A 13,458-nucleotide genomic window follows, 5' to 3' on the forward strand; every position below is an offset into this window, starting at 1 on the left:
ATAAAAGTTTACAGTAGAATACTTGGAAAATACACAGGAACAGAAAGAAAAATATATCGCCTGTTGTCCTACCAGAGACATGACCACTGGCTAACAATTTTTGTGCATATCCTTCTTGTTATAGCATTACATATGTACATTTTTTGGTTTGTATTTTTTCCCCCAAGGCTGGGATGGCTATATATATGTCTTAAACCTGATTTTTAAACTAAAATGATTAATGGTTTTTCCATTTCATTAAGCAGTCTTCCATGTTTTGAATGACTCTATAATAGGAAAAAAAGTGGGTTTTTTTGTTTTTTGGGTTTTTTTTTGCCACATCACGAGGCTCGTGGGAACTTTGTTCCCCAACCAGGAATCGAACCCGGTCCCCCGGCAGTAGAAGCGTGGAATCCTAACCACTGGACAGCCAGGGAATTCCCGGAAAGAAAGATTTTTAAAAGGGCTTTATTAGAATTCCAAATGTATACAAAGTAAACAGAAGAGTATAATAAACCGCCATGTACTCATCATCCTATCTCAATAACTGTCAACATCCTGCCATTCTTGTTTCACCTATACCTCCCCTGCTTTCCACCCACCCATTCTATTTTTTAGGTAAAATTTACAAACATGAAAACACACTAATCTTGATTGTATAATTTTAACAAATGGACATACCCATGTGAACATACCTCCAATATCCATGAAATCATACTCCCATCAATATATAGAGAGCCTTCTGTCACTCTAGAAAGTTCTCAGATGTCCTTTTCTTGCCAATCTCCACACCCCCAGGCAACACTTCTGATTTTTTTTTAACTGTACTTTGCCTGTTTTAGAACTTCATATAGATGGAATCATACAGTATGTAGTTTATGTCTGGCTTCTGTTGCTCAGAATCTAAGAGATTCTTCCATGTTGTTGCCTGTATTAGTAGTCCCTTTTTTTTTTTTAATATAATAACTTTGTTGGGATATAATCCATATGCCATATAATTCATGCATTTAAAGTATACAATTCATTGGTTTTTAGTAGACTCACAGATGTGCAACAATCACCACAGTCAGTTTTAGAACATACTTATCACCTCAAGAAGAAACTCCGAACCACGGTGAAATACCACTTCACATCCACGAAGGTGGCTATGATTTAAAAAAAAAAACAAGTGTTGGTGAGGGTGTGGAGAAAGTGGGACCCTTATACATTGGCTGGTGAGACTGTAAAATGGTGCAGCTACTATGGAAAACAGTCTGGCGATTCCTCAAATAGTTAAACATAGAATTACCATATGACCCAGCAATTCCACTCCTAGGTATATACCCAAAAGAACTGCAAACAAGTACTCAAACAGAGACTTGTACGTGAATGTTTATAGCAGCACTATTCACAATGGATGAATGGATAAACACAATGTGGCATAGCAGTGCAATGGAATAGTACTCAGCCATAAAAAGGAACTAAGTACTGATACGTGCTGCAACATGGATGAACCTCAAAACATTATAATACGTGAAAGAGGCCAGACACAAAAAGGCCACATATTGTAGGATTCCATTTATGTGAAAAACCTAGAATAGATAAATCCATAGATACAGAAAGTAAATTAGTATTTGCCAGGTGCTGGGGGGAGGAGGGAATAGGGAATGACTGCTTAATGGGTATGAGGTTTTCTTTTGGGTTGATGGAAATGTTTTGGAATTAGCTAGAGGGGGTGGTCCCACAACATTGTGAATGTAGTAAATACCACTGAATTGTACACTTTAAATGATTAATTTTATGTTACGTGAGTTTCAATTCAGTTAAAAAAAAAAAAAGGAAACATATCCTTTAGTTATCACCCTTCTACCTCCTGTCCCCTCCAGCCTCAAGAAATCACAAATGTACTTCCTATTTCTATAGATTTGCCTATTCTGGGCTTTTTATATAAATGGACTTACATGGTATGTGGGCTTCTTTCACTTAGCATAATGTCTTCAAGTTTCATCCATGTTGTAGCCATGTCTCAGTACTTCATTCCTTTTTCTGGCCAAATAACATTCGATTGTATGGATAAACCACATTTTGTTTATCCATTGATCAGTTGGTGGACATTTCGGTGGTTTCTACCTTTTACCTATTGTGAATAATGTTACTATATGCATTCTTGTACACGTTTTCTTATGGAGTTTCTTTGTTTTTAACAAAGTCTCTTTTTTCCTTCTGATCTTGCATTTCAAAGCTAGCAGAGGTGATAAAGACATCCTAGTCTCTGTGCCCCACCATCCGCAGTGGAATCCTCAATGTCAGCTTTGTCTCTCTGGTAGGGAATGAAATATGGAAGAAATGTAACCATGCCAGTGAGTATAGGTAACAGGAGTTATCAGATCTTAGTAGAATTCAGGTTTGGTGGAAGTCTATTAATCACCTACCACGATCCAGGTATATATTTTGTACTTTCATATATATTTCATCATTTATTCCTCACAAAGATCCATTGAAGTAGGTTAGTATCCCTATTTTACAAATGAGGAAATTGAAACTCAGGTTAAGTAACTTGCACAACTACGGGGCTGAAATTCAGGCCCAGGTGCCTAAGTATTTCAAGTCTGCTTCTCTTTCTGCTGCGTTAACCAGAGCCTAAACAAGGACTATGGCACACCTGAAATGGGTGGTTCCTCATGTTTGTTTGGATATTACCAATTCAGTCCTTGGTTCCAGATGAGTAATCTTCTCCAGATGTACTTTTTTCTAGGGTTTGTTAACCTTAGGCTCTTATATTACTGGTACGCTTTTCATTTTGAAGTATGAGATTAATTCCTCTAAATTTAACTGTTAGTTGAATTTTATTAGCTTCCTTTGTAACTATATAAAGATGTGCTCATTGAAGAAAGTTTCCCAGTAGCCTAAGTTAAAAGTTTGTGGTTAATCATTAGAGAAACGCAAATCAAAACTACAATGAGATATCATCTCACACCGGTCAGAATGCCCATCATCAAAAAATCTAGAAACAATAAATGCTGGAGAGGGTGTGGAGAAAAGGAACACTCTTGCACTGTTGGTGGGAATGTAAATTGATACAGCCACTATGGAGAACAGTATGGAGGTTCCTTAAAAAACTAAACATAGAACTACCATACGACCCAGCAATCCCACTACTGGGCACATACCCTGAGAAAACCATAATTCAAAAAGAGTCATGTACCAAAATGTTCATTGCAGCTCTATTTACAATAGCCGGGACATGGAAACAACCTAAGTGTCCATCAACACATGAATGGATAAAGAAGATGTGGCACATATATACAATGGAATATTACTCCGCCATAAAAAGAAACAAAATTGAGTTATTTGTAGTGAGATGGATGGAGTTAGAGTCTGTCATACAGAGTGAAGTAAGTCAGAAAGAGAAAAACAAATACCGTATGCTAACACATATATATGGAATCTAAGAAGAAAAAAAAAAAAGTCGTGAAGAACCTAGCAGCAAGATGGGAATAAAGACACAGACCTACTAGAGAATGGACTTGAGGATATGGGGAGGGGGAAGGGTGGGCTGTGACAAAGTGAGAGAGTGGCATGGACATATATATACACTACCAAATGTAAAATAGATAGCTAGTGGGAAGCAGCCGCATAGCACAGGGAGATCAGCTCGGTGCTTTGTGACCACCTGGAGGGGTGGGATAGGGAGGGTGGGAGGGAGGGAGACGCAAGAGGGAAGAGATATGGGAACATATGTATATGTATAACTGACTCACTTGGTTATAAAGCAGAAACTAACACACCATTGTAAAGCAATTATACTCCAATAAAGATGTTAAAAAAAAAAAGAAAGTTTGTGGAAGGGATGGTGTTAAGTTCTAGGCATTTTAGAGCTCTGGGAATAGAATACCTTTTAGAAGGTGTAACATCTGCATAGCAACTCATATTTTCTTTATAACATTAAATCATATCTTTTCCTTTGTGCCTTAGGTATTTTTATATTTCTCATATTCCTGACTCCTAGAAACTGGCTTCCTTCTTCCTCTTTTCCATTGAATATCAGCTAGAGTTTGCCTGAAATATCCTGAATTACAAGTAAATGCCATTCCTAAACCTTTGTATTCTAGCTAGAGGAAGTTTTTATTGAGCTTTCACGTTCTGCCAACAAATTAGCCCTCAGTGTTATTAGAGCTTTAAGTGTGAAAATCAGGGTTTATTCATTAACTGTGCTATCCTTAGGATGAAGAAGATACATTAAAAGTTGCTTGTTGTCTGGGAATTCCCTGGTGCTCCAGTGGTTAGGACTCGGCACTTTTCACTGTGGTGGCCAGGGTTCAATTCCTGGTTGGGAAACTAAGATCTCGCAAGCCATGTGACTCAGCCAAAAAAAGAAAGTTGCTTGTTGTCTGTTAAAGTCCTTATTCTTCATTAGTGATTTCCCAGTTGTCTGTCTAGCTCTACTGTTATATGTTTAGTTTGTTTCCCCTACTGTCATTTTTGTGCTCTCTTCTAAGATGTGTGAATAAATGAGTATAAATAAAATTTAATTTATTATTCCATGTTGTTCCTTCTGAATTTACTGTCCTAGCTATTCATTTTGGTGTTTTGGTTAAATTAGCCTTTTTCAGTCACTCTTTGGAGCTCTGATTACAGTAGCCTTGGTGCCATTGATATACAATTAATGACAACTATATTGTGTGCTCTTGAAGAGACGGGTCTGTGTTCGGCTTGTTCTTTGCTGTATTTTCAAAGTTTAGCACAGTGCCTGGCAAAATAGGCATTGAAGTTTTTACCTTACGGATTCCTTTTTTTTTTTTTTTTTTTTTAATTTGGCTGCATCGGGTCTTAGTTGAGGCATGTGAACTCTTCCTTGCGGCATGCGAACTTTCAGTTGTGGCATGCGAACTTTCAGTTGCGGCATGCGAACTTTCAGTTGCGGCATGTGGGATCCAGTTCCCTGATCAGGGATTGAACCCGGGCCCCCTGCATTGGGAGCTCAGAGTCTTAGCCACTGGACCACCAGGGAAGTCCCCACCTTATGGATTCTTGAAGTCACTTATTTCCGTCTTTTTGCCCCTCAGCAGAACTGAGCATTATGTAATTTGCATGCATACTGCACCAGAGATAGAAATCCCCTTGTTGTAATCTTTTCTAGTGTTTAATCATATATAATATATATAACTTCCTTTTGCCAATTCCAGTCTTTCATTCGTATCATTTCATATCTATGAGTTCTTTACTCTGTAGAATTGACTATTTCCTAACCTTCCTTAAAATAATGCTTTTAAAATTTGACCATGATTAAATCTCCTAATATTCAAATAACTTTTATTTATTGCTCTGATTATTTGTATTTGAGAGACTTTGGACTGAAGTGTGAAACTAGTTATGCCCCCTGTACATTTGAGCATATTTCTCTCCTGAGGTGAGCCTTTCAAATAATCTCTGCTTAGAAGTGTTTCCAGTTATGCTTGTCTGCCTCTAAAAGTTTGTGGAAAGGCACTGTTGCCCTTACGAGAGGAGAGGGTGGGTTGTGCTCCAGAATGAGCTATCTGCCAGTGTGCTATCATTTCTTCTCAGGATGGGAATGGAAATGTTTACCAAAATACCAACTGAGCAGTAGTTGTGTTAAATTTGACATTTTGGGCTTTAAACCTCTGCCTACCAGTCTGATATTGTTTTAAATCCCAGTTTCCATTTTACCATTTACCTGAATTGTAATGGTTTTTGCTTGCCTGGTTTCTCTGCTTTTACCTCCCTTGTTCCTTTTAGTATTTCCAAGCCACACACCAATATTAGCTAAAGTCCCTTGCCTTTTTTTTTTTTTTTCTTTCTTTTTTTTTTGGCCTTGCCATGCGGCTTGTGGGATCTTAGTTCCCCCACCAGGGATTGAACCCGTGCTCTCGGCAGTGAAAGCGCCGAGTCCTAACCGCTGGACTGCCAAGGAATTCCCTAAAGTTCCTTGCGTTTGATTCTTTGCTTTCTTAGTATAGGTACTGTATCTTTCATCTCATTATTCCCCTGTGTCAAGCACAGTGCTTGGTGCTTGGTAAAAACTCAGTTTATGTTTTAGGAAAAATAATGAATGAGTAGTGACAAATTAGTTGGCTCTTTTGGGGATTCTCGTAGTGATCATTACTCTAGGAAATTACATACCGTAGTAATTTATTCATATATACGTAGTAATTCAGAGTATCCATACAGTTCTGGGTTTGAGTCCCGGCTCCACCTCCAGTTTATTAGCTGTGTGACATTGTGAAAATTGTCTCACATCTATGACTCTATTTCTTCATCTATAAAATGATAGTAGCATCTACCATACAAGCTTTTTGAACTAATCTTAGCACTAGTTGTCTCTCTCCTCAGAAGTGTATCCCTCTAGTTCTTTGCGATTTCTTGTCATTCACGGTTCAACTTAAATGTCATCTTCTCAGAGAGCCCCTCTGTATCAGGCAGGATTTGTAGTTGTAAGCAGCAGAAACCAATGCTAGCTGATTCTTGAAAGGATATTAGGGAAACTCACAAAATATCAGGGAAGGCCGCAGAGCAGGCTTGAAGAATGGGCTGGAACAAGGGAAACTGGTTAGCATCCAGGACCCACAGCCAGAATTATTAACGGAACCAGTCCATGAGGTCACTGCTGCCACTTATATAGCTTACACCACCACCAGCTGACTGGACCTTAATGGCAATTATAGCACCTCTTTTTGCCAGCATGGACTCTCCATGGTCCTCTGATTCGTTGACAGCAGATCCCAATTAAGGTCTGGGGCTCATGTGTCTGTTGGCATAGCCTGGGCCGTATGCACACACTCTAGGTGTAAGGGAGCCTCAGAAAGAGAATCTTGTCTCCACCATTCTCACTTCATAGTGAGAGGGCGCTCTGCCTCCCGCCAGACTCGTTAGATGGGGAGTTCCCAAAATACAGGAAGGGAGTTCACATGCTGAGCAGCCAGAAAACTCCAAAATACACTATATTTTCTTTGACCTCAAGTCTAAAAGTAGCCCATCAATCACTCTCTGATCAACTTGTTTTATTTTCATCATAGCTCTTTTCACTACTGGATATATTCTTATTTTATTTGTATTATTATTTGTTATCTATCCCCTCCTGCTAGAATATAGGTACCATGAGAGTAAGGAACTTGCCTATTTTGTTCACTGCTGTATCTCCTGGGCCCGGAATAGTACCTGGCATATAGTAGAAGCTTCTTGTGTTCACCTGTTAAATGAATAAATTAATGAATGAATAAATATAAAGCACTTAGCACAATTCCTGGTACATAGTAAGTACATAATATTTGGCAACTTACTATTTCTTAGCAGATAAAAGTATTTATATTCTTTTCAAAATAAAATTAAAGAAAAAACTTTATACTTACATTATTTTATTTGACCTTCCCAGTAATCTTCCAAGGAAAAGGTGTTGGGAGTAAAAAATGAGCCTTTTTCTGGTGAAGCATGCATGGCCCATTCAGTGTTTGTTCCAATGCTTCCTGTGCCTGTGAGTGACCCGAATGAGGGCCTACTTAGAGAGGTTAAGAGACTTGACCAAGGCCACATCACTGGTCTTACTTTATATCAGATATACTCACTGACTTTGGTGTTTTCCATTGTAATAAGCCTCACCCCATATTATTGGTGATTGTGGGGCAATTACTGTTATTGTTTTGGCTTTGACCATTATATCGCAAATCATAGCCATAAACACAATTGCAGGCCAATGCTTAATTTATGTCAGTTTGTTCAAATTCATAATTTTAATTTGATGGCCAAGGGCCCCTGGAAAAGCCATTGTGGAATTGTAGTTCTCAGATGGCATCCCTGAATGTTCTTGGTGCTTGTAGGTTTTGTGAGCCTAAATAGTGCCAGTGACTTCCATATATCCCTGTTAATGCTCCCTAAGATGCAATGCTGGGTGGCTTCCACACTGTAAGGGAAGGTTCTTGCCCTTTTAAGAGCTTTTAATCCCAAAATAGACCATGGAGGCATAAGCCCCAAAGAACTCGAGCTGAATGGGAACATCTAATCAGGCAGCAAGTTTTTTATAGTCCCACTGTGTGCTTAGCACTAAAGGAAAAATAAATCTGCAATAACATAGTGTTTTATAAATAGAGTCTCCTTTTGTGGTTAAATGCCAAAAGGAAAGGAAGGAGTCTGCTCACAGCTCAGGTGGAGAAGGTTTGGTTTTCGGAGGGTGTGCTAGGAATCTGCAGGAGGCCAGCTGGAGGAAAGCCAGGACCAGGAGATCCAGAAGTGGCCTCGGGAGGTCCTGCTGACTTGGGAGGATTGGCAGAGAGGCCTGATGGGCCTTACAAGCCATCATTAGAGGGCCATCATGGAGAAGGAAGACTAGACCTCCTGTGTGACTCCAGAGGTAGAAACAGGACCAAAAGGTGGACATAACAAGAGGCAGAACTTTCTTTTAAAACATAGTGGTTTAAAATGTAAAATAGATAGCTAGTGGGAAGCAGCCGCATAGCACAGGGAGATCAGCTAGGTGCTTTGTGACCACCTGGAGAGGTGGGATAGGGAGGGTGGGAGGGAGGGAGACGCAAGAGGGAAGAGATATGGGAACATATGTATATGTATAACTGATTCACTTTGTTATAAAGCAGAAACTAACACACCATTGTAAAGGAATTACACTCCAATAAAGATGTTAAAAAAAAACCAAAAAAACAGTGGTTTATGTTTTTCTCTAGTGGGTTTTTTTTTCTGATTGTAAAATAAAATTAATGTGCTTTTATAGAAAAAATTTGAAAACATCAAAAAGTAGAAGGAAAAAATCAGTCATACTATTTATTATCCAAAGATGGCAATTGTTATTTTTTATATTTCCTTTTTTAAACATAGCTGTGATAATAGTGTTTACTGCAAAAGCAAAATATAAACATTTGACATGATGTAAGCATTTTTCCTTCATAAGTAGCATTTCTAATGCTACATAATATCATATGGCTATACATTATTTACCCATTCCTCTATCATTGGAAACTTGGGTGGTTTTATTTTTTTTGCTTTTACGAACTCTGTGATGAATATGCTTCAGTATGGAACTTTTTTATTTCTCATATTTTGTGCTTTCTTATGGCAAATTATCAGAAATGAGATGACTAGGTCTTTCTAACAGAGTTGTATGATAAAGGAATAGTTTGCTTAAGAAGTTCTGAGTCTGAAAGCCTACATATCAGGGTATTGAAGAAGGATTTCTTTATGTTTGACATGGTCACCATTACATTTCCTGTCCGCTCTTTTATTCTGTGCATCTGTTAGAGGGTTGAATATTCTGTTTGTGATACTGATTTGGTTTTGGGGAGAGCCAAGCTGAAGGTCAAGGATTTTGAAGCATAATTAAAAGTTTCAGACTGGTTGCCACAGATGCATGCTGAGCAAGTGAAACTTGACATCCTTCTTGCTGTATGCCTTGTTCTTACTTTGGGATGTGCTTCCATCTTCCTTCATACTCATGTCCACACACACACACCCATTTTCTAGAGAAGCACACATGACTGACTCCTTCAGTGTTTGTTCCAGTACTTCCTGTGGCTGTGAATCATTGTCTCTCCACCCCCCAACCCCCTTCACCCTCCAGAGGTTCTTCAACACTATGGAGCAGGGCCAGCACACCATGTCATAAATCACAGGCAATAGCCAGTTTACTGGGTGGGCTGGTGGGCTATTTTAGGGGTGGAATCAGGGCCCTGAAGCCACCTTACTCCATCCTCCAAGGTTTGATGATTTTTTCCCCCCAGGTAATTAAATGTGTGTCTTGTGGACCTGGGCTTGGCTGGAATGCTCAAGGGTCCTGAAGATCCTTCTATAGCTTCCTTCTGTTGAATCCTTTAAGAGAAGATGGCAAAAGTCAACATAACTAGAGACCTCATCTGTAGGCAGATAAAGGTAAGCAACCCAGACCTATGAACCAGAGCATGAGGTCCTTTTTCCCCACAGATTCATGTTATAGCTGAATAAACTGAGGACTAGAGTCTGTGACTTGCCTGAAATCACATAACTAATTAGTGGCAGACACAGGACTAGAACCAAGGTCTCTTGACTCTGATCTTCTTTTATCCAAGAACATGGAATCATGGAGACTCCTCTATCCAAGCACTTGTACCTGGGCTGCTGAGATTGATGGAGTCTGGTGAAGGAGGGGAGCATGTACGTGCACATCTGTGGAGGAGGCGGGGTGTGCAGCAGAAGTAAATAGAGCTTCTTCATGTTGCTCTGGCTGCTCAGTTGTACATATAACAGAACCTGGGGGAGTCTTAATCCCAGTTTAGCTTAGACTCTTTCTTCTCTTCTTCGAGGGTCTCCTATACCAAAGCCTGCACCTTTTCTCTGCAGTTTGTACCTGGAAGACACTCCAGTACTGTGAGATGAATAGATGACTGGGCAGTCAAGCTCATTTAGTGAGGTAGCCCAGGCTTTGTCAGCGAAGCCCTCAGTAAAGGAGCACAGGTGTTTAATGGAGGAGATTCAACCAAGACAAGATGTGCTTTTGAAGTAAGAACCCCAGGCTGGGGTCAGGAACTTAATCTCACCACTGCCCTAATTAACTACCTATAAGACTTTAGTCACTTTACCTTTGTGTGCCTCAGTTTTCTGTTGTTAAATGATAATAATGTCTGTCTGCCTGCAGGCTGATCTTGAGAATGAAATCCGAAAGAACCTGAGAAAGTTCTTTGTAAAAGTTAAGTGCCAAAAATCTTTTAAAAATTAAGTGGCATGCAGCATAAGCTGTGGTCACCATCCAGAAGGATTGAGTGTATGCCTCTACATGAGCCATGTACCTGGTTCACGTTAGTCTGTGTTTTGTATATTTTCCCCTGCATCCCTAAATCCTTTTGCAGCTTTGTCCATTTGTGGGGGTTTTTGTGTGTGATTTCATTAGGCTGAGTGGCCCCAAGGGCAAGGACCAATTCCTAGAGGCACAGAATCATAGAATTGGAGGGACCATGCAAGTTATTTTTCTCCTTTATATATACCCCACAATATGTGTCCTAAAGATGATGCCCACCTTGTCTAACCTAAATATGGAAACATTCCCTATTTGTTGTTTCAATTTTTTTTTTTTTTTGGTAACCCAACAATTACAACTTAGTCCTTAATTATATCCTCTCTTCTATCGACATTATTCTCTAATCCCTGCCCAAGTATACTGTAAGCTCCTGCAGGCCAATTTCTTGTTCTCTTTTCTAGCTCCTGTGGGGCCCAGCACAATGCTGCATATGTAACAGGAACATAGTAAATCATGTTAAATTGAATCAATGAATCTATGAGTTTGTTTCTGTTCCCCAGGAGCGGGGTGCCCTGAGCTTTGAGCGGCGCTACCATGTCACTGACCCCTTTATCAGACGGCTGGGCCTGGAAGCAGAGCTGCAGGTAAGAGATCCAATTTGCACCCTAGATACAGATGACTGGCTCTCCATTCTCTGCCTGCAGAGAATCCTCTTTGCACTATTCAAGGCATAAACAGTTTTTCTCTGCAAGTCATACCTGAAGGTTACCTCTCCTTTACAGCGGTTTTATTAGGCACATAAATCTGAATCAAGATTAGTGATTGACATGGTCACACACAAATTGTTTTTTCGTCATATTATTTCCTTTGTGCTTGGAAAAAGACTATTGAATTTCATAACACTGTTTTTACTATTGGCTTGGACAATAAAGATTCTTACCTTTGTATAGGAATTTAGAGTTTACAAAGTGTTTTCACACACACACACACACACACACACACACACACACTTGGATTTTAGCTTCAAAGAAATGCTGTGGGTGGTATATAGGAAATAGGTATTTAAAAAAAAAAAAAAAGGTTTAGAAAAACCAAGCACCTTGTCCAGTGTTGTCCTGTCCAATCCATGGGGAGTCAGGCCTACAGTCCAGATGTTCAGCTTTTTAGTTCTGTCTGACACAGAAATACTCCACAATGTTAGCTCCATTCCCTTTCCTTCCTCAAGACCGTGTTTTGAATCCAACTTTTAGCTGTCCTATCCAACTTAGTGTCATCTGCAGGTTGAATAAGAATTCTCTTTGGTTCCTTCACGTTTGTTTGTAAGTAATTATGTTGATCTTAGAAAAAGACTAGAAAGAAATTCATTGCCTACTAACAGTGTTATCTTGAGTTAATGAAATTATAGATGATTGTTATTGCTTTATTTTCATTATAAACTTTTATCCATTATAAAATATAACTACATTAATAGTAATATGGAAAAGATAAGTAAAAATTACTTGTTATTCCCACCTCCCTAGTATAATTACTATGTATATACTTCCTTTTATCTTTTGCATATTTTTACATAATTGTAATCATACTTTACATTGAATTTTGTATCTTTTCTATAATAATCCTTTTCTCCATGTTACCAAGTGGTCTTCACAACTTTCACTTAAAATTTTTTTTCTGACTATATAAGTAGTAAATATCATAGTAGAAAATATGGAATCGACAGAAAAATATAGAGAAGAAAACAAAATCACTTTTAATTCTACCATCCAGAGATAAACATTGTTAATGTTTGGTATATTACTTTCATGTATTATGAAGCAGAATGCTAGTTAAGAGATGGGCATTAGCGCTGAATAAATTTAGTTTCAAGACCTATCTTCTCTACAGCTATATAGCCTTGTTCAAGTTACCCTTAGTTTCCTGATCTGTAAAATGGATCAATAACTGAGAATTGTTGTGATGATTAAATGAGATGATTTTTGAAGTGCTTAATACAATGCCTGGATCATATAAGCTAGTTCAGTAAATAACAATTATTATTATGTCTTCCAGTTTTTTTCATGCTTATGTAATTTTTTTCTGCAAAGTGGAGCTCATACCATTTACACAGTTTGCTAAACCCTTTTATACTTTTATGTCATTATTGTTTCCCCATACCTCTAAAAAGTCTTTGAAAACATGATTTTGTAAATATATTGTATTATTTATCCTTTACTCTATTTTTTTGAATTTCTTTCCATATTTCCTTGAAAAATAAAGTACATGCCTTTAGTGCAGTTGGAGGTGGGGCATGGAAGGTTTTACCTCCAAGGGGACATTTGGCAATGTCCAAACAGTTTTGGCTGTGAAAACTGAAAGGGTACTACTGGCATATAATTAATAGAGTATAGGGATGCTGCTAAACATTCTATAATCATAGTACAACAAAGAATGTGCAACAAAGAATTATGCAAAGCCCAATGCCAATAATGCCAAGGTTGAGAAACCCTGCTCTGGTGGATGCTGAGTAGACTGTTCTGGCTGGTCTTCTCCTTTTAGCTGTGCCTCCACCCAACCCATATTGTCTCTACTATCTCTTCCTGGTTTTATAACTTTGTCCACAACAGACTTGGAAACCTCTGTGAACACAAAACAGGATTCTAGCTATTATTTCCAAAGATTTGGCACTCAAATACAAAAATATGTTAAGGTGGATGAACTGTCTGAATTTGCACTTGGCTGAAGGCCACCTTGGCCGGGACCTATAGTAACAGTGCACAATATGAAGGAATGCC

The 13,458-nt window shown here is 38.7% G+C and overlaps 1 protein-coding gene across 4 annotated transcripts in view; it reads left to right on the top strand.

Annotated features, from left to right (window-relative positions):
• Positions 1-13,458, top strand: part of WDTC1 (WD and tetratricopeptide repeats 1) — a 68,444-nt gene that overhangs the window by 7,588 nt on the left and 47,398 nt on the right. For all 4 annotated transcript variants that reach the window (XM_059916338.1, XM_059916347.1, XM_059916329.1 and 1 more), the window contains 2 exons: positions 9,699-9,846; positions 11,248-11,331. In XM_059916338.1, coding sequence (XP_059772321.1) covers positions 9,799-9,846; positions 11,248-11,331 — 132 coding nt within the window. In that variant the 5' untranslated portion in view covers positions 9,699-9,798. The remainder of the gene's footprint in view (positions 1-9,698; positions 9,847-11,247; positions 11,332-13,458) is intronic.

Source organism: Balaenoptera ricei, chromosome 1, assembly GCF_028023285.1.
Source record: "Balaenoptera ricei isolate mBalRic1 chromosome 1, mBalRic1.hap2, whole genome shotgun sequence".
In the NCBI taxonomy this organism is placed as follows: Eukaryota; Metazoa; Chordata; class Mammalia; order Artiodactyla; family Balaenopteridae; genus Balaenoptera; species Balaenoptera ricei.